Here is a 20614-nt window from a genome sequence, read left to right on the forward strand (position 1 = left end):
GAGTAATATTTGAATTTGATCCCCAGTTGTTGAGTTTGCACTGAATGTGAGTAAAACTGATTTTTGATTTTTTTACTCACGAACTTTTTACTCATAAAGTTACACTTTGTTGCCCACCATTCTTTAATATTTTAACTTGTGACCCCAATTACTATTAAAAATCTTTTTTCAAATTTGTTGGCAAGTTGCTGATCTTATTTTTTTTTGTTTTTAATTAAACCTTCAGGCTTGCATATATTTTTCATACAATTATAGTGTTCTCCAAAAATCTGTTCTTTCTTGAATAGTTTTTCTTGTTTTGGGAATATTACCCCTAATTACTTAATAGGCCTAAATTAGTTTTGTCATCCATTACCTTTAATTCTGTGTAGGATTATTGTTAATGGGGAGTTTTTTTACCGTGTGGGATTTTGTTGCAAACCACAGGATTATTACCGTATTTCCTTGTTTTCTGCTTGATTCACAACAAGGACGAAATCTAACCATTGTAGGAAGAGTTGTTGTCGCAAAATCTTTGATGCTGTCTAAATTATGGTATATGGCTAGTTTTGAGTTTATGCCGGAAAAATATATTCAAAAAATCGAAACGATAATCTGGAAATTTATTTGGAATGATAAAGCACAAATGATTAATAGAAATATCAGCTGTAGCGAATTTTTCGAAGGAGGGGTGAAAATGATGAACATTAGGAATCAAATTAAAGCTTTACAGGTAAAATGGGTGTTAAAATTGCTTGAAGGTTGTAATAATCCATGGTCTCAGAGAGCAAAGTATTTTGTAAATAACTATTTTGATGTATTATCGAAAGGTAACTTAGAATGCTTGTATTTGAACTTTAAATTGGAAACCAATATACATATACCGAAATTTTATACTAGTATAATCAACTCATTCAAACAAATTGGCTTAAAATGGAATCAACCACAAAATATAGCAGAAATATCACAGGAAATAATTTGGCACAATCCTCTAATATTAGATAGAAATAATATTGAAATAACTGCTAAATCAAATTGGGTTCAGGCAAAAATAATTACTGTTAGTGATATCTTTGGCAAAACAATATATGATATTTCCAAAAGAGTGTACCCCCAGCTAGAAAACTCTGCAATAAGTACTTTAAGAAAAAACTGCTTGATAAATAAGTGCAAAAATGAATTACGGCAAATATGGGAAGCACTTCCAATAGAATGGAGAGAGATTTTATCAAGGAATAGGGAATTTGGTCAAACAAGAATATTAATTGATAGGTACAATGGGTCGAAAGACTTGACCACTAATCAAATTTATAGGATTTTACAAAGTAAGAAAAATGATACATTTTTGAAAAACCATAAGGAATACATCTTCAATAAATTTCACCTAACTAAGGAAATTAATTGGAATAAAATATGGAAAATAAATATTGGAAACAAGTATAAAGAGTTATGTTGGAAGTTAATTCATAATGGGTTGCCCACTGGAGACAAAATAAAACACTGGTTCATTGATGAACCAGGAATGTGTGTCTTATGCGAAAATAATGTTGAAGAAACTGTGTGTCATTTATTTTTAGAATGTGACTGGTCTATTGATTTTTGGCAATGGTGTTGCATAGATATTAATCAAAATACTATTATAGCAAACGATTCGGAATGCAAATCAAAATTAATCACAATATTATGCGGAAAATCAACAATTTGGGAATATCGAAATTCAGTAAAATATGATGAAATAGATAAAATGAAAAGTAGTATGCGTTCAATTTTCAAGTGTAAACTGGTAGGGATTTTAAATTTACTAAAAGAAAGCGAAAGAAATGAATTATTGTTATATGAGCACATGGATGATCTTTTACATAGGTCAATCATGATGTAAGTTTATATGCAACACCATACTCTGAAAATTATTGAAAGTATGTTATCTGTACATCATTTTCATAAGAGGAAGATGTATCGACTATGAAACATAGATGGCAAATGGGAAAAACCCAATATGAAAGCGTGGATTTTTCCATATTCTCTGTCTAATTTTTGTATTCTTGTATTTTTCATGCTAACTAAAAAATTAAAATAAAAACTGATTACCTGTAAATTAAAATTATATTCAACTTACTGCTGAGTGGATTACATGTGGATTAACTCAACTTTTATGGACATATATTGGATTATATTAAATTAATGACATCATGGTAATGGTATGAATTTTGTCTTTATTTTGATTTTTACTATTCATATGTATTGGGGGGAATGGGATTAAATTAAAAAATGATAAACAAAAACATGGAAACAAAAAAAATATCTATTTATATATTTATAATAAAATGATTTGATACCAAAATGTTAATACGAAAATTCCGTTTGGCATTGGAATTTATTTGGCACAAACAAAAAAAAAAAAAAAAGATTCACAACAAAGTGACTATAGTAAGGCAGGGATGTCCACTTTCTCCATTGTTATATTTATTTATTTCAGAATTAATATCAACCAATATAAGATGCAATAGAGACATTATCGGATTCAAGAATTGCACGAATCAAAGAGAGGTATATAATGGGTTTGCAGACGACATAACACTCATGCTTGAGTCAATGGCGTCTGTAGATTCAGTATTAAAATTAATGGAGTTGTTGGAAAGTGGTACAGGTCAAAAAATTAATAGGGATTAATGTACGATATTATTATGTGGATCCTCTCGAAGCTGGCAAAGAAATAATACCTATAAGGATATTGCTTTAAAAAGGGAAGAGATAAAATTATTAGGAATATATATAGGAAACTCCCAAAAGTCTAGAGACAAAAACTGGTCTAATATTCTTGCAAATGTTCAAAAAATTGTAAACCTATGGAAGGGACGAAATCTGACCATTGTAGGAAGAGTTGTTGTTGCAAAATCTTTGATGCTGTCTAAATTATGGTATATGGCTAGTTTTGAGTTTATGCCGGAAAAATATATTCAAAAAATCGAAACGATAATCTGGAAATTTATTTGGAATGAGAAAGCACAAATGATTAATAGAAATATCAGCTGTAGCGAATTTTTCAAAGGAGGGGTGAAAATGATGAACATTAGGAATCAAATTAAAGCTTTACAGGTAAAATGGGTGTTAAAATTGCTTGAAGGTTGTAATAATCCATGGTCTCAGAGAGCAAAGTATTTTGTAAATAACTATTTTGATGTATTATCGAAAGGTAACTTAGAATGCTTGTATTTGAACTTTAAATTGGAAACCAATATACGTATACCGAAATTTTATACTAGTATAATCAACTCATTCAAACAAATTGGCTTAAAATGGAATCAACCACAAAATATAGCAGAAATATCACAGGAAATAATTTGGCACAATCCTCTAATATTAGATAGAAATAATATTGAAATAACTGCTAAATCAAATTGGGTTCAGGCAAAAATAATTACTGTTAGTGATATCTTTGGCAAAACAATATATGATATTTCCAAACGAGTGTACCCCCAGCTAGAAAACTCTGCAATAAGTACTTTAAGAAAAAACTGCTTGATAAATAAGTGCAAAAATGAATTACGGCAAATATGGGAAGCACTTCCAATAGAATGGAGAGAGATTTTATCAAGGAATAGGGAATTTGGTCAAACAAGAATATTAATTGATAGGTACAATGGGTCGAAAGACTTGACCACTAATCAAATTTATAGGATTTTACAAAGTAAGAAAAATGATACATTTTTGAAAAACCATAAGGAATACATCTTTAATAAATTTCACCTAACTAAGGCAATTAATTGGAATAAAATATGGAAAATAAATATTGGAAACAAGTATAAAGAGTTATGTTGGAAGTTAATTCATAATGGGTTGCCCACTGGAGACAAAATAAAACACTGGTTCATTGATGAACCAGGAATGTGTGTTTTATGCGAAAATAATGTTGAAGAAACTGTGTGTCATTTATTTTTAGAATGTGACTGGTCTATTGATTTTTGGCAATGGTGTTGCATAGATATTAATCAAAATACTATTATAGCAAACGATTCGGAATGCAAATCAAAATTAATCACAATATTATGCGGAAAATCAACAATTTGGGAATATCGAAATTCAGTAAAATATGATGAAATAGATAAAATGAAAAGTAGTATGCGTTCAATTTTCAAGTGTAAACTGGTAGGGATTTTAAATTTACTAAAAGAAAGCGAAAGAAATAAATTATTGTTATATGAGCACATGGATGATCTTTTACATAGGTCAATCATGATGTAAGTTTATATGCAACACCATACTCTGAAAATTATTGAAAGTATGTTATCTGTACATCATTTTCATAAGAGGAAGATGTATCGACTATGAAACATAGATGGCGAATGGGAAAAACCCAATATGAAAGCGTGGATTTTTCCATATTCTCTGTCTAATTTTTGTATTCTTGTATTTTTCATGCTAACTAAAAAATTAAAATAAAAACTGATTACCTGTAAATTAAAATTATATTCAACTAACTGCTGAGTGGATTACATGTGGATTAACTCAACTTTTTTGGACATATATTGGATTATATTAAATTAATGACATCATGGTAATGGTATGAATTTTGTCTTTATTTTGATTTTTACTATTCATATGTATTGGGGGGAATGGGATTAAATTAAAAAATGATAAACAAAAACATGGAAACAAAAAAATATCTATTTATATATTTATAATAAAATGATTTGATACCAAAATATTAATACGAAAATTCCGTTTGGCATTGGAATTTATTTGGCACAAAAAAAAAAAAAAAAGACTATAGTCACTTTGATATAGGCCTAGTCACTTTGATTCACAACAGCTGTAACAGTGCTAGGAAAGTGGGTAGTTGTAGGCTAAGTGGTCTTGAATGTCTTTTTTGTGTTTTACTTACATATATTCTTAACTGGTGTCTTTGAATCACTATATTTGTTGTGATAATGAATGACCTTGGTGAGACACGCCCAGTTGTTTTGCCACCAGTCTACCAGTACCAATCCAACTCTGGTATGGGAATACGGGCATTGTTTATTAAACTAATTGCTTGCTTAAAATGTGTGAAATGTGTAGTAGAGGAAGCTGTACAGATCAGCAGTTACAGAATTATGAGAACTACCCTACTTTACTGTAGTGTTTATTTATACAGTTATAATGCATAACTAAAGCAAGCACGCAAATTATACAAGTTACCTGAAAAGTATATTAGAGTATACCGGTATCCAGCGAGAGACATGTTAGCTCGACCAGCTTCACTATCCGAATGTCCTTCAAGAATGTCCTCAACGCAACGTGCTTGACAATGATGTCATAATAGCTCTTGATCACCATATAGTGACAATTCACCATCACAACATGTACCAGGAAAAATAAGAACTTCCGCATATCCATCAAGTTCATGCTGCCGAAAACTTATACCGTAATTGGCTATATCAGTAGAGTAAATATAATATTGTAAAATAGTTTAAAACATGAGAATAAATCATACTGTTGTCGGTCATGCTTAAAGCTAACCTGATAGAAACATCAGAGAATTAGGCAATAACAAATTAGTTAAAATATCCAAGATTGTTGCTAGTAAAATCAATTCTGCAATTTGTATTGCAAACCCTGCATTCATATTCTTCAGCTTCAGTATATAGATATATAGCTTGGTGTAAGCTAGCAAACTGAATAAAATAATGATAATAATTTGTGGGCAATCCGAAAAAAATGACACTTTTGAAAAACAGAATTTTCTAGCAAATATGAGCAGCAGTCCAATTTCAGTTTTGTATTAAGTATCAGGAATGTATGTATCAGGACCAAACTTGCAAACAATTTTGGTTTGGTTATGAGGAGCTGGCTCGTATTAAATAACATATTAAATGGTTTGGCAGTGGTTTTGGTCAGAATCCAGTGTCAGGAAAATTGAACAATGAAAATGTGTTGAATATACATTAATCATTATTTAATATAACCGTATATCCTACAAACCATATAACCCTACAAATTGTAACACGTCAGACGAACCTATCACAGCAAATGGTTGCAGAAGAGATTTATCAAGAATGATAACCACTAATGTCTTTATTTAATAATGATAAAAAGTGTCTCAAACCACTTTAAATTCATCCTCACTATCTCTGTCAAACTACCTAAAGAAATCTTTTCAGTCTAGTTTTGTGCGTATAAGCCGATTCCTTAGTCTGGCAACTTTTTTTTGAGTTAGGGACTCGGCTTATATGCAAGGATATGTGATAACCAAAAATAGCTGGTAGATGAGTTTAATTTCAAGTATAACTTATGTCTCATAATTATGAAGGACTTATGCTTATGATACCAAATACTGCATATTTTTTTTAAAATGGTAATAAATGGCAAGTTGCATTATTTTTGAGTACAATCGTAACAAACTTGTAGCTATGCGAAGGCTGATGCATTATTTGGCAGTTTTTTATTGATTTACAAATTTTGCAAAGTAACATTTAATGCAAGTATAGCTAGTATTGATATTGGGAGAATGCAGATTTATGTTGAAAGTAATTTTCAAACCAGGTTATATCGGTAGTGGGTAGCCTATATCTTAATACTATCATACATTCTATGAGCAGTAGAGCGGGATTTATATAACACCTGGGTTGTGGGATTACTCTCTAAATATTGAGTATCCAAGATCTGCTATATCTGTGGTTCCCAACCTGGGCACTTTTCAGGGGGTCGCAGAACAAAATTATTTTATGTGCGACTTTTTTCTATGAAATCTATCTTAATTAGTGGTGGAAAAATAAATTTTTTATAGCGAAAAAATTAAAAACAAGAAACAAATTTTCAAGTACTTGGGTTGACCAAACCCAAATTAATGTCTCCGACTCCAGAACACTGCTACCACTATGACATCTTATCTGTTGTCAGTACGCAGTTTAATTTGACTCTAAGTCTGTGATTCTCAACCTTTTTATTTACTTCCCCCTTTACCTATTTTGGAACCTTACCTCCCTCTCTATGAATACCATAATATTTATTAAATTTCTAATGAACCGCTTTCTGATATAATGCACAAGCTGCATTCCCATTTTTGTACAGTTCGAGTGATTTACTACAAACCAAATGATTTAATATTTGTGCTACTCAATGCGAAGTGCTTACGGTATATAAAAAAAAACAGAATTCCTTTCTTGGGGGGAATTCTTCCTTGGTTGGGAATTGCAATAAGTTTGTAATTTCACCACTTGTGTGTTTGACAATATTATTTGACAAGAAAAAATGTGGTTGCGGCAGGAAATTTTTGTAGAAATGGCAGATTCAAAGTTTCATTTCAAGTACGGTATGTTCTTCATTTTTTTTGGGGTTCTGCGTGTATATTGCGCAACTGTAACAGCCCTCATTTTCACTCTCTAATATCAATTCAATTGTTGGTTTACAAAAGACAGACTATGAACTGAGTAACATGAAAGTACAAATTATGCATTTTCATCACCACATTTCCGGTACCGCCCAGGTTGATTTTGACTCCCAGTATTTTCTTGTCGAAAACTAATCCAACTCCAGTAAGTCAGTATTAAAAATTAGGTCTTGTAAATCGGCCTAATAGCCGGAAATACGATACCCAAAAAATAGTAGTGATTGTGCACTCGAAGAATTTTGTGGATAACAGAGTAATTTAATAATTGATAGTATTTAAATTGATTCAAGATAAATATTTTGCAGAAATGCATCAAAACTTAATAACCTTTCTTTGAGGGACGTACTAATTTGAATTCAGCATATATATATAAAAAAAAGCTTGGGGACCACTGTGCTATATTGTTGCTCCTGCAACATGGATAAAAATTTCCACACTATTAAAATAAAATTGACTGCATTTCTGCTCCAGTTATATTGCTACAAGTCAGTGGTTCCTAGCCTTTATGGCTTGTGCCTTCTTTATGGAGGATTTTAGCACTCATGGCCTCCTCTGTTTATCATTCCAGTGCCCTCCTTATGGGCCCCTCCAATCCGCTCTGTTGCCCCTCATTAAGGGGTTGGGAACCTCTACTATTTGATTCTGATGATTTTGCATTTTTTGTATACTGCAGACTGATAATCTATATTTGTTATACCTTATTCATGTAATTGACAAAATGGCTGAATCTGGTAAAATACAAGAAATCGATTCTGCTGGTTCCTCAGATGAATCAACAGAATTTTCAGATGCAAACAAACGTCTTTCAGTTCGAAATGAATTACAAGTATCGAGGCCCTCCATGCCCGGGACGGTACAAGAATTTGGTAAAAATATTTTCCAAAGTCTAATGAAACATTCAGAAAAACATGGAACTGTGGTAGCTCCAACATTTGTTTTCAAGCAAACCATTAATGAAGGTGAGAATAAGGTCTGCCGTTTTGTTCACTGTTATCCTAAAGGTTAATTATTTGATCTAATTTATGTCTGTAGCAGCGTTTCTCAACCTTTTTTGGTCGCGGATTAATTTCTCATCGGCGAAAAGTTGAAAACCTTTGCGGACTCAACGTGCGTTTATTGCAACCGTACTGGGTGTGAATAGGCAATAAAACCAAACACAACAGAATTTGAACGAATTTCAAAATTGGAAATTCGATGCAATTACGCGTCTGTTAAAAGAGCCGACTTTTTATTGTATTCTATTCAATTAAAGAGTCCAGCTGCACACTAACACAAATGTATTTCTGTAACGTTTCGTCCGACCAGAGTCAGACTTTTTTATTGTATAATGGCCTTTTCTGTCGCACTATATTCAATCCATGACAACGTCGAGAATTTAAAATGTCTATGTCTTGGAATGTCTTCTATTTTAATTGTATTAATGGTATCTCGCGGTTGCGTCGACTTATGACAAAATGATAGCATTACTTCTTTAAAATGCCACAGCAGTCTGGTAACATATTGCACGATTATATTTAGTTTTGATACATATTTTTAGAGATCTGGCAAATTTGTTATCGTCGTTAGAAAAATCCTATCTGCTATAAATTTCCAGAAAGTACAACTTGATTAAGCACTTATTAAAAATATTTTGGAGAGTATATTAGTAAATCAAAAATACATATTCACTGCCTTGCGTTATTATTAATTTAATGGTGATCATTTTAATCTGCGGTTGTGTTGACAAAATAAAAGCAATACTAATCAGAAAATATCATGACAATTCGTGGACACAAAAATGCAATGTGAAGTGCCCGATTATATTTTGTTTTGTTTCGTATTTTTGTGAATTCAACAAATCTCCAAATTTCCGATTAGTGAATTGCTATTCTAATAGTTGAATATTCGAATATATGCCCAGCCCTACTCAGTAACTAGTAATAATTGACTTGATTAATGTTATGTGAACAACCTTGCTTTTTATGTTTTATGTGAATTTCAAACTGAATCGTAACTTGGCTGATAGTTAACTTTTGCAAAAATGCCTGCGGCCCGCAGTGAATTTCTGGCTCGTTGCGGACTCATTCAACAGCTCCGCGGACTCGGGTTGGGAAACACTGGTCTATAGCCTACAAATAAAAGCATATTTCAAAATATTTGTTTTGGTCAATATTACATAAATCACATTTTACCTAATTTGGAGTGAATAAATACAAGTACAAATAAATTTTTCTGCAATTCAATAACCATTTCATATATCCTTCATTTGATATTTTATGCAAATGGAGTGAAATTTTGTTAATTTTATTCGTTATATTTTTTGGCTCGTACAAAGTTACTTCCAAGTTCCAGCCATGCCTGAAATAGCAACAGCCATTGTAAGCCACACCTATTGTAACAATAGAGCTTAATTGAAAAACTAAAAATGGGTAAATAAAAAATAACAATAAAAATTAAGAAAGAACTGTAGTATTTAATTTGTCTAATACTCAGGGAGAATATTTCATTGTTTTTGTACAATAATAGCATGTTTCAAGTTCAACCATACATTTTACATATTTTACAGTAAATAATAAATAAATACCATTCTGACTATTGTGCTTTATCTCAACAGGAGACAATATAGAAACCAGTATTGCTGGAAGTTCTGGTTTTACGCTTGATCGAAGCAGCAATACATATGAAAAAACCTCAACAACCAAGCAAAAGGCAGCAAAGTCTAAAGATGCAGTAGAAAATGAAACAGAAGGAGAAATACCATTCCATTTTAAAGGTAAGTTTACAGGATGTGGGTGGATTCTACCTTTCCCAAGAAACTTGGGCTGATCTGGACACAAACTTTGCATGTAGGTGTTTATATCAGGGGTGGGCACGGTTTTTGGATCAGGGGCCAAAAATTTTGCCCACCTAGACTGGCGGGCTATGTAGTATGACAAAAAGAGTTACATTTTATAAACAATGTTTACAGTGTTAGAAAAGCAACAGTGGAAAACAATGAACCTTGTGCCAAAACTAAAGTTGATGTGCATGTTCGAAAGAATATATTTCTATATACAGCTGTATGTAAAATGCATTACACTGAGATTAAATTTTTGTACTCGCTTGTCAGATTATCATTCGAACAATGCACCACTCGGCAACGAAGTTGCAAATTGATTATAACATTTTGGTCATAACACAGACACAACATCATCCTTCATATTGATGATGAGTGAATAAAAACAATGCATTGTTTGATAATTTATTGAAAAACACCTCATACATGTCCCTTTGTGGCAGGCTTTTAACACAGCAATAGAGTGTGCAATTGCACCATGATATGAAGTTTCATGTGGCGATTGTTCATAGGCGAAAATTAATGTGGCATTCGCGCTACCGGAAATGTGTGTATTTAGTATTTAGCCTCCAGTGGCTTAGATGTACAAAAATACTAGATTTGTACTCGATGTGTTTCACACACAATTCAAATTATCTATCAAAGACATACTATTTTATGTTTTACAGATTCAATTCGCGTCGGTCATAACCTGTTCCTGCTTTATAATGAAAAACTAGCAAAGTATGGTGAAGTTTACAGAGGCTTGCAGACTCATGAAGGATCTCGAGGATTCGATCCAATCGCCATAAAATCTATCAAACTCAGCGATGAAAATAGGAAAGAAGTGGAAATCATCCGAAAGCTTCGTTCCCACCCAAATGTGATAACTGTCCTCCAATCTGGGACTTATTTCTTAGGTCCAATAGAACATTTATACATCGCAATGGAATACTTTGAATCTAAAACCTTGACAGACTTTGTCAAAGACGATCCAAAGCCTAAGACTGACGAAGTCAAACATAAACAAATAGAACAATTTGTTGAAGCTGTCGATCATATTCACATAAACGAAGTTCTACATCGCGATCTCAAACCAGATAATATCTTGGTATCGGACAATGGTAGAATTCTCAAAATAATTGACTTTGGTTTGGGAAAACAATTAAGAAAAGGACATTTTGTAACCAAAATGAGCACTTTACGTGTTGGCACTGATGGTTGGAGGGCCCCGGAAATATACCTTTCTGATATTTGTTCTAAAAAATCGGACATATTTTCTTCCGCACTCGTAATCCATTTCATTTCGACCGATGGTTCCCACCCATTCGGTAATGACCCAGATTCATGGAATCTCAATATCAAACGATATCAAGGATGTGACCTGAGCAAACTAAAAGGGGACCTAGAGGATTTGGTTGGTTGGATGCTCAGATTCCGACCACAGAATCGTCCAAATACCGAACAAATTCGAAAACATAAATACTTTCATGGTCAACTTGTTTGCCCTTATCCCAAACTGAGTAAGTAGAAAGGTTCTATAGTTTTTAATGAAATATTTCTTTAATCAAAAATCTGGATAATTGGTTGAACACAGTATATTCCACCTTAGTATAAAATTTTGAACTCGTCAGAAACAAAGTTTATTGCAAGACTTTTATATGAAATTATTATTTAATAAAGTCTAGGTTTTATATTTTCCCCAAAGCCTAGCTTAAATCATACCTGACATATTGTGATAATACCCAAGATGTTTGCTTTATATGAATGATATTCGGGAACATTTTGATTTGTTTAATCAATTAATTTTGCTCTGTGGTTTTTATTATTCTGTCTAAATGAAACCAATACTTTTAGGTTCTGTAGTACGAAGCGCTCCAGAGAAGGAAGTTGTAAAAGTCAAAGAAGAGTTTGAAGAAAGAATGAAGCAGATGGAATTAAAAAATGAACAAGAAAAGACGAAAATGATGAAAGAGATGGAAAAGCTTATAAAGAAAACGAACGGTAAATTTAGGCAGCTTTTTTGATTGTTTTGGGTCTCTTTCTGTCTTTGTTCTGATTTTGCCACCAAGAGTACCACGTCAACAGAAATTGCAGTTTTTTTTATATGCACCACCTTTTTCTGATGAAATATGGGAACCAAGCCTAAGTTTTTATAATAAATTTGCTACATACAAATGTTTACTTTGACAAGCTTTCAAATTTAGTCTTTTTCGAATTTAGTTTGAAAACATTCAATTTGTTTGAACTTGTTGCAACCTTGATTTTTGTGTGTCTGTCAATTCTTCTCTCTTAATAATTGCAGAAGAAGAAATTGTTAAAGTCAGGAGAGAGTCAGAAAGAATGCGAAAAGAGCATGAAGAGGAAATGAGGCGGGTGCAAAAAGAAAAGAGGAAAATGGAAATTGAGAATGACAGGCTTAGAACTGAAAAGAAAGGTTTTCTAGATTTCTAAATTGTTATTGGTAATTGCGTCTGTATGCTGACGTGACTGCTAATTGGCTGGTTGGTGTGGTGGCTGAGCATTAGGAATACGCTCGCAATCGCACCTTTGATAACCATGCGTGGGTCAACAGGATCGAATTCCTTGGAGATAATTATGTGCAATAAGATTGCTGGGTACCTTGTCACCTTAGGGTGGTTCATGTAACCGCTGTTTGGGTACACCATTGATGCGTCTGAAAACAAATAACTGGATGAAAACTCACCCCATACCCATGAACTGTTAACCGGACGAGAGGTCCTGGTTTGTCATATGACTAAGCCGTCTCATTTACTTTCCTCTCCTCTTATTTTTATCTCTTTCCTCTTATTCTACCATATCATACTAGCCATATAACTCTTGTTACTGATTTTCCATCAAAACAATGAAACTGTGGTTTATCTACTATCCCAATTCGGGACTTTAGGTTGAACATTTACTGTGTTTTGAAAAAGTTAGTCAATATTAATATTTTTCAATCTTATTCAGATTTTGCTCAGTCTTCCAATATCTCTGCAACAAACCAGCTTGCTGTTTCCACTAGTGCAAACAAGTCCATTTTTCAAAAGACTGCTGAAGCCAAGTGTCAAGGTAAATTCTGTTGATAAATTTCTTCTGTAAATAAATATTTTCAAATTGGCCAAATTCAAATCCATTTATTTTATTACAGCATACCTTTGAGGATCATATCAAAAACACAAAAGAGTGAAAAAACAATTAGACACAGTAAATGTAAATCTGAATATGAATTTGTGTATTATCATACCTTGGCCTTTTAAACTTCTATATCACAGGCATTTCCTGTGACTTTATGAATACCAAACAGTATTTCTGCTGTACGTTTTGATTTTATCAATCAAGGTGCAGAATCTCAGTCTTCAATTCAAAAATCAAAGCTCTAAATCAGTGTGGAACTACTTTCTTGAGGCCGGCTCTAGATTGCTTACTGGGCCGGAGGCTCAATATGAAACACTAAATAACAAGAGAGCTGTGCTCAAATATATGGACACGTTAACCAGAGCGAAGCAGTATTTACCTTTGAATCCCCCGGTACCCACAAAAAATTCCGAGTTTCGCGTAGAAATAATTCACAGAATCGAACCGGACAGCCAGTGTTCCCATGGATAAAATAATATAGCGAAATTTTAGACGAAATATCAGAATTCATGCGAAATTTAGAAATAAATAAAAGTAATAGCCTTCTGGCAAAAAAATCAATCTTTACTCACTCAGAATTTCAAAGCAATTGATCCAGTATTCGAAGAGAAAAGGGAGTTTTTGAAGATGATGGAGACTAATAATAACAATAACAACATAATATTGAAACGATCGTTATGTCCACTAAACGTGTCCAAAAACAGTTTATTTACAAACAAATAGCTTATCAGCTAATGTACAACAAAAATCTATTGTACCAAGTGGCTCAAGGGAGTGGTTTTGCGGGTCGGAACTCCCACCCCCTCTTTAAAAATGTTCAGAAGACTGATAAAGTCGTCAATGTCGCATGCAATTGCGTTACGGTAATAAGAATGTGAATCCACAACCAAAATTTTTGGATTGAAAAGCGACAATGTAAAATATCAAAAAATAAAAAAGGAAACACCATACACCATAATTTTTATTTTTAGGCGCCCACGGCGGACAGGTTTTTAATCCTAGCCCCAGAAATTTGTTACATTGAATTGTTCGAAAATACATTAATTTACAAACTAAGCCATATACTTGCACTTACTGATATCTATTGATAAGTAAAAAGGCACTGTATTTAAAAGAACCAGACTTTTCTCTATATGGCGTTGTCTACCTTATTTATTACACACTTTGACTTTGGGGGGGGGGGGTCTGCATAGAGTTTGAACCTGAAATGTGTAATCTGTCATTTCATCCTACAGTTAAGTCCACCGCTTTAACCACTAGACCAATGGTTTTTAAACTTTTTGATCCGCGCCCCTTTTGAAAATTCTTAAAAACTTTGCCCCCCCCCCCAAATGCTATTGTAAAAGGCAGGTTACCTTGTTTAATGATGATGATATGCTGTGAGTCGGTTGGTCTCATTGCTTAATTGCTCAAATATTTATAGGCATAAAACGCATCGGAGTACAGCTTTATAATTCACTGTCGTATGTATAAAGCTATACTTGAGATAATCGTCATCATACATTCTCCTTTTACGGTCATTTTGCAATACTTGGTAAATACAAACTGAATTTCACCTAAAACAAAACGCAATAAACGTATATCAATGTATTTCCTGCTTAATTAACGTTCACATAACACACATGAAATCTCAAATAAGTGTTTACTTAATCACTATTGAACTATGCAAAAATCCATTTACAGTGTGTTAAAAATACACAACCATTACAAACTTCCTGGCTTGCTCAACCTTTCCCAACTTCACAAACAATACCTTCTGACATATTTACAACTACGAGGTTGAAAATACAGTTTAACAAATAGAGAAGTGCAAATGAATTTATGTATGTTTCCAGCATAAAGAAAAGCAGTTCATTTTCTACGGTTATTATGCATGTGGACCCTTGACCTATGAAAAATTCATGTTATACCTTACCATTGCAAAATTTCAGACGCTTCAATTCAGAGTGTTTTGGAGAGTTAGCACTTACAAACTGGCTCACATCAGCAAAACTAATATTTTTATTTAAAACATTAAACTGTGTGCCGCTTACAGGTTGACCATTGTAACAGCATGAACAAAGAAAAACATCGTTAAACATAATAATCATTTTTAACGTGTGTTGTCACTCATGCTAATTCGTCAGCGTTTTATTGACATTGTAAGAAAAATGTCATTGTGCATTCACATAAACAACACAAGGGTACATCATTATAAAGCAACAAGAACGGGATTTCAAATGGGTATCTTGTGACCTCTTGCGCCCCCAATTTAAGAACCACTGCACTAGACCATGTCATTGCCCAAAACCTAAATAACCACACAATAGCTTGATTACATCTAGGTACTATAATTTTCATTTTTTTAATTTAGAATTCGAATATCGTGGTAACTTTTGAATATACTTAAACCCCTCAATCACAAGCATTTTTGCTTAAATAAGAACAAACATTATTTTTGCTACAAGTTTTGTTTTTATTTATCCAGGTGCAGAATCTCAGTCTTCAAGTCAAACTACTTCTGGTCTAAGAATCATCAACCAACAACCATCTGGTGGGAGGCTGTCATGTAATGTGTTTAAAGAATCACTGCCAGGATATGGAGGAAGGACTCTTGTCATCATCTACTCATTTACTGCTGGACGTATGAGGGTGAGTTATGAAACAAACATAATTGTTGGTTGGAAAATAAATTATAGATTTACTGGAATGAAGATTCTTAATCAAGTAAGTTCTGGTTTTTAATATCAATCCCCATTGCACATTAGTAAATTTGAACATCGATCAATTAAAATATATTTCCTGAAACAAATACCAGTGCAATAAATGGAAAATTACAATTTGGTAAAAGTAATATTTAGGGATGCCCATAACCTGATAGTTTGCCTAGAGTTATTTGGTACAATTATTGTTATTGTGAATTTCTTGAATCGATTCATTGAGGGGGCACAAATATATATCTTATTGTCAATTGAGAAGCAAAATCATTATATATGTCAAAATTTACTAAATACAACATGTTCTGTCATACCCTTTGATTTCATAAATGCTCCAAATATGGTGATTTTGATATAATGGCAAAGACATCCCTTATAATAGTACTGTCATGTTACTTTTTATGCGATGCTTATTCATGCCTTTTGCTCGGAACAAGGCCCTATACAAGCAGCCACAAATATCTAGTAGGGTGGTTCACGTAACTACTGGTCTGTTACAGCCTCCTCCACCATCAAGTCCATGCTTCCGAAAACGAATAAATGGCTAAACAATCTCTACGTGTTATAGACTGGTAACCGGATGAGAGGCTGTGGTTCGCCACTTGATTAAGTCGTCATATCGGCGTTTCTCTCCCCAGGATAAATATGTTAATTCTGTCATATCTTATATTTAATGAAATTTGAGCTATCAGACACTGATATCTAATGATATTTAAGGAGATATATTATTATTTCGAATTTTCTGGTTCTGCATTTCCTATCCAATTTATTTCATCCTGGGTGAGGTGGTTGTCATGGATTTGAACCGAGATGTTTAATATGTGATGTCAGCTTAGTTCAGTCCAACACTTCAACCATTAGGCCAACGGTTTCAAATATTTTTGTTTGTGCAGCGCTGAATTATTAGGGAAAAAACTGCTGACGACGCAATAATGGAAAAAATTTGAATAAAATTTAATATTGTGATCATTAATGTGTACTTTATGTTTGTAAACATATACGCCTAATGTCAACTTTTCTCTGCCTGATTTTATTTTGAATAAACTGATTTTATTTAATAAACTGCAGCTTGGGAAATTGCAGCATGCAGTGCCTATCTCTATTGTTACGTAACACTAGTGCACCGCGGTACACCCTTTGGTAACCACTGTGTTAGGCCGTTGCACAGTCCAGAAGCTTGAAAGAAGTATTGCTAAATGTTTGCATTCACTCACATGAGTTATTGCTTCTCATAGAAATATACAGAATCAGGCAGTATTTTTTATAATGCTTATATGGGTTGACTCGGGTTCATGCTTTGTCCATCTATAATTAATTTAAACTGGTATGCTGATTGAATTTAGTTCTAATGGAAATCAAAGCTTTGAAAGGTTTGTTATTGAGAAAAAGTTCGATTATAGAAGCCATTTGTGCAGTAAAATCATAACATAGCCATATATAGATCATGCATGTTGAAACTTGAGTAATATTAAACTCGTGGTTTGTTTAAATTTAATTTGTTCATAGAACTTAGTTCTTCTATGTTTAATTCAGAATTTGATTCAATGGTGCAGTAAAATCACGACAAGCTAAATATTTAGCGGGCTCCTTATAATTTCTGATTTCAATGTTTAATTAAGTTGTTGGGTTGTCAAGTTGATTTAATCTATTAGAAACACCAAGTATTTTGTTAGAAAATTCCTAATTTCTGCTAAACTTTCATAGATATTCTGATATTTATATAAGTTTAACAAACCCCCAGGTATGAGAGATGATTAGTTATGTTTGTTTCTTCAGGGTGTTTCATATGAAGCTCAAGAATTCACTGAATATTTGCCGTGGGATGGTGATGGACTGATATGTTACAACTTACTCTATCATGCATTCAGTGCAGGATTGATTTTCAAGATTCAGGAAGTTGGTGACAGAAAAGGAAAAATTGTTTGGAACGATGAGTTCCCTCATAAGACTAATAAAACTGGAGGACCTGAGAAGTAAGTACCTTGTGTGTTTTATGTTTGGTGGTTAACTTACTTCATAAAATGTTAGGAAATAGGAAGGAATAAAACTAATTTAAAAATTTTATTATCCCTTCGTATTGCACTACAACACAAAGTTCTTTTGGGAGTCCAATTTTAACAGCTAAATAAAATTATAGGGAATAAATTTCACCAATAAGGATATTGGAATTTATTTTCACGATTTGCAAAGCATAAAAGGCATATTGGATAAAATAGCTTTCAAAAAATTATTTTGTTCTATCCAGTCGTTTTTTTCTTGTCTCCGCTCAGAAGAGAACTGAACTCATCTATCTTTATATGAAGATGATTTACTTCATTTAAAGGCACGTTAATGTTTCTAAACTACCAGGGTCTGATCCAAAGATCCCAAACAACCACTCAACGATTAAGACTACGACTTGTATATATTAAATAGATTATATATCTAAATTATGGTATTGGTACCAATGGTATTGTTATACTTCACCCTGAGCAAGGCTCCATACAAGCAGTAACTGACAGACTTATCAAATCAATGGTATTCTTATAATTCACTCTGACCAACTTTGTTAATAAAACTGTCTGGTCATCGTGTACAGAAGATTATTTGCTATGACTTTATGAGTCAGCATGATTTTCATTTTATCTGAAATTGTAAGGAGAGAGAGAAGTTAATTTTGACATTATTTTGGTATCGAGTTCAAAACTATGAGTCGTATTTTTTTAATTAATTTTTTTATTTTAGACGTTTTAATTTTGAAGCAAAAGTCGAAATTTCTGACATACATTAAGTTTTCTCAAATTTTTTAACAGAAACTAGAATGGCCGCTTATGGTAAAGTTAAATGTTTGTCAATCCATAGTTTGTAGCCCCATCATGACTAATTCTTGATTTCTCAGACGAAATCTTAGTACTCCTAAAGTATGTGAACCAAGATAGCGGACACGGGAACATAGTATGTGTAACAGGTTGGGGTTAGGCTATAATTTCAGAGTCACTTGGCTAGTCCCCGAACTCGTAATAGAACTAAAAGAAGAAAAATTGCAATAGAATTATGGCCTTACCCAAACCTGGTACAAATACCACATTCCGGTGTCCATCATCTTGGTTCACATGCTTCAGGAGCGCCAAAATTTTTTTATTCCTAGAACCCAATTCTGTATTTCAATACTCTCCACTATTAGAGCCATTATCTCCATTGTTATTGTTTATTGTTATCTCCATTATTTCCATTATTTTTCTAGGAACAGGCTCAAACAGAGTTCATGAATTCTTTTTTATTTCAGCAATGGATATCCAGATCCAAACCATACAATGAAACTGAAAGAAGCATTGGAGGCAAAAGGATTCAAGTATGAGAAATCAATACGGGTGAGATAGTTTTATTCATTTGGCAAAATATTGCTGTGACCACTTTCCCCAACATGCATCCGTATGAATAGTCTTAAATTCCTGAAATAACAAGTTGGATAATCATCACTTGAAACTGAATTGAGTAATGAACTTGCATTGGTATCGAAAGTAGATAAGGGGTTGCTTGTTCACATGAAATTTTCTCAGATTCTAATAATTCATATGATGTCACAATAACATGATTTTGAAGCTTTTAAAATGCAAATTCGAAAACGCAATTTTCAATGAGACACTCTATCTGCTGGGCAGTTTTTATTGACAATATAGGTTCAAGGTCCCACTTTTACATCCACCCAATTCTTTTGAGTTCAATCAGTTGCTCTGTCATTTCATTATTGAAGTGGTGACAAAACAGTGTGTAGGATATGGTGATATTAATAATATAGGAATAAATGGTTTTTTATTCCACGTTTTCATGTTTTTACCTTCATACAAGGCCTTGTGTAAGCATCCAATGATATGTAAATGACTAATATTTTTCATAGATACTGTAATTTTACCAGTGACAAAAAATTAGCTCTGTAGCTTGTAGGAAATATCAAGCTTGGATAGATAAATAAATATAACAAAAACATGACTTCAACAGATTATGTCTGAATAAGCTGCCGTATTGTAGTCAGTGTATAGATTAAAAAATTCTAGTTTTATCTTATTGCCTCTTATCAAAATTATATTTTCACTTCGACATATTTTTTCTTCCAGTAAAAATTTCCTTCCACTTCTCAGATTCCCCTCTCGTGGTTCCTAAGTTGACGAGATCCAGAAAGATTTCCTACAACACTGATTGTACTGTTCCCTGCATAGGATACTGAAATTGCTTCATTAAATTTACATCAAATGCCAAAACAATATTACCATTGCAGCCATTGTGCAAATTATGTTCTTGATCAAATATTAAAAATAACAAAGTTTCATATTCAGAATTGTATTCCTGCCATTTGTGTAAGGCAAATTGACAAATAAGCAAAATGCCCTAGGCGGCTGAAGCTTAAGACTTAACTGCGCTGGCATCGTTGATTACACATTGCAGGTTTAAATTCCACCCCATCACCCCTCCCATGGTCTATTAGATTGAGTAGGCAAAAAGAAAAGATTTTGAACCTTTCAAATAAATAGTTGCTCCTCACATATTGTTAGATATCAGTGACTGCTATCATATAGTTTAATATTTTTGAGGCATTTTTTTTATAATTCTCTAAATACTCCTGTTTTTTCCACAGTCTACAACACTCTGGGTGAGGTAGCG

At 33.0% G+C, this 20614-nt stretch overlaps 2 protein-coding genes across 5 annotated transcripts in view; one reads left to right on the top strand and one right to left on the bottom strand.

The window, feature by feature from the left end:
* Window positions 1-20614, bottom strand: part of LOC144422706 (FGFR1 oncogene partner 2 homolog) — an 80933-nt gene that overhangs the window by 48589 nt on the left and 11730 nt on the right. The gene's annotated exons all lie outside the window — the stretch shown is intronic.
* On the top strand, window positions 7969-19335 carry LOC120344625 (uncharacterized). Its single transcript, XM_078112610.1, has 9 exons — window positions 7969-8307; window positions 9942-10100; window positions 10832-11665; window positions 12000-12146; window positions 12448-12579; window positions 13113-13214; window positions 15748-15911; window positions 17753-17949; window positions 19242-19335. Exons 1-9 carry the CDS (start codon window positions 8067-8069, stop codon window positions 19333-19335), a joined length of 2070 nt encoding a protein of 689 aa, XP_077968736.1. The 5' UTR covers window positions 7969-8066.

The sequence above is a fragment of the Styela clava genome, chromosome 5 (assembly GCF_964204865.1).
Source record: "Styela clava chromosome 5, kaStyClav1.hap1.2, whole genome shotgun sequence".
Classification (NCBI taxonomy): Eukaryota; Metazoa; Chordata; class Ascidiacea; order Stolidobranchia; family Styelidae; genus Styela; species Styela clava.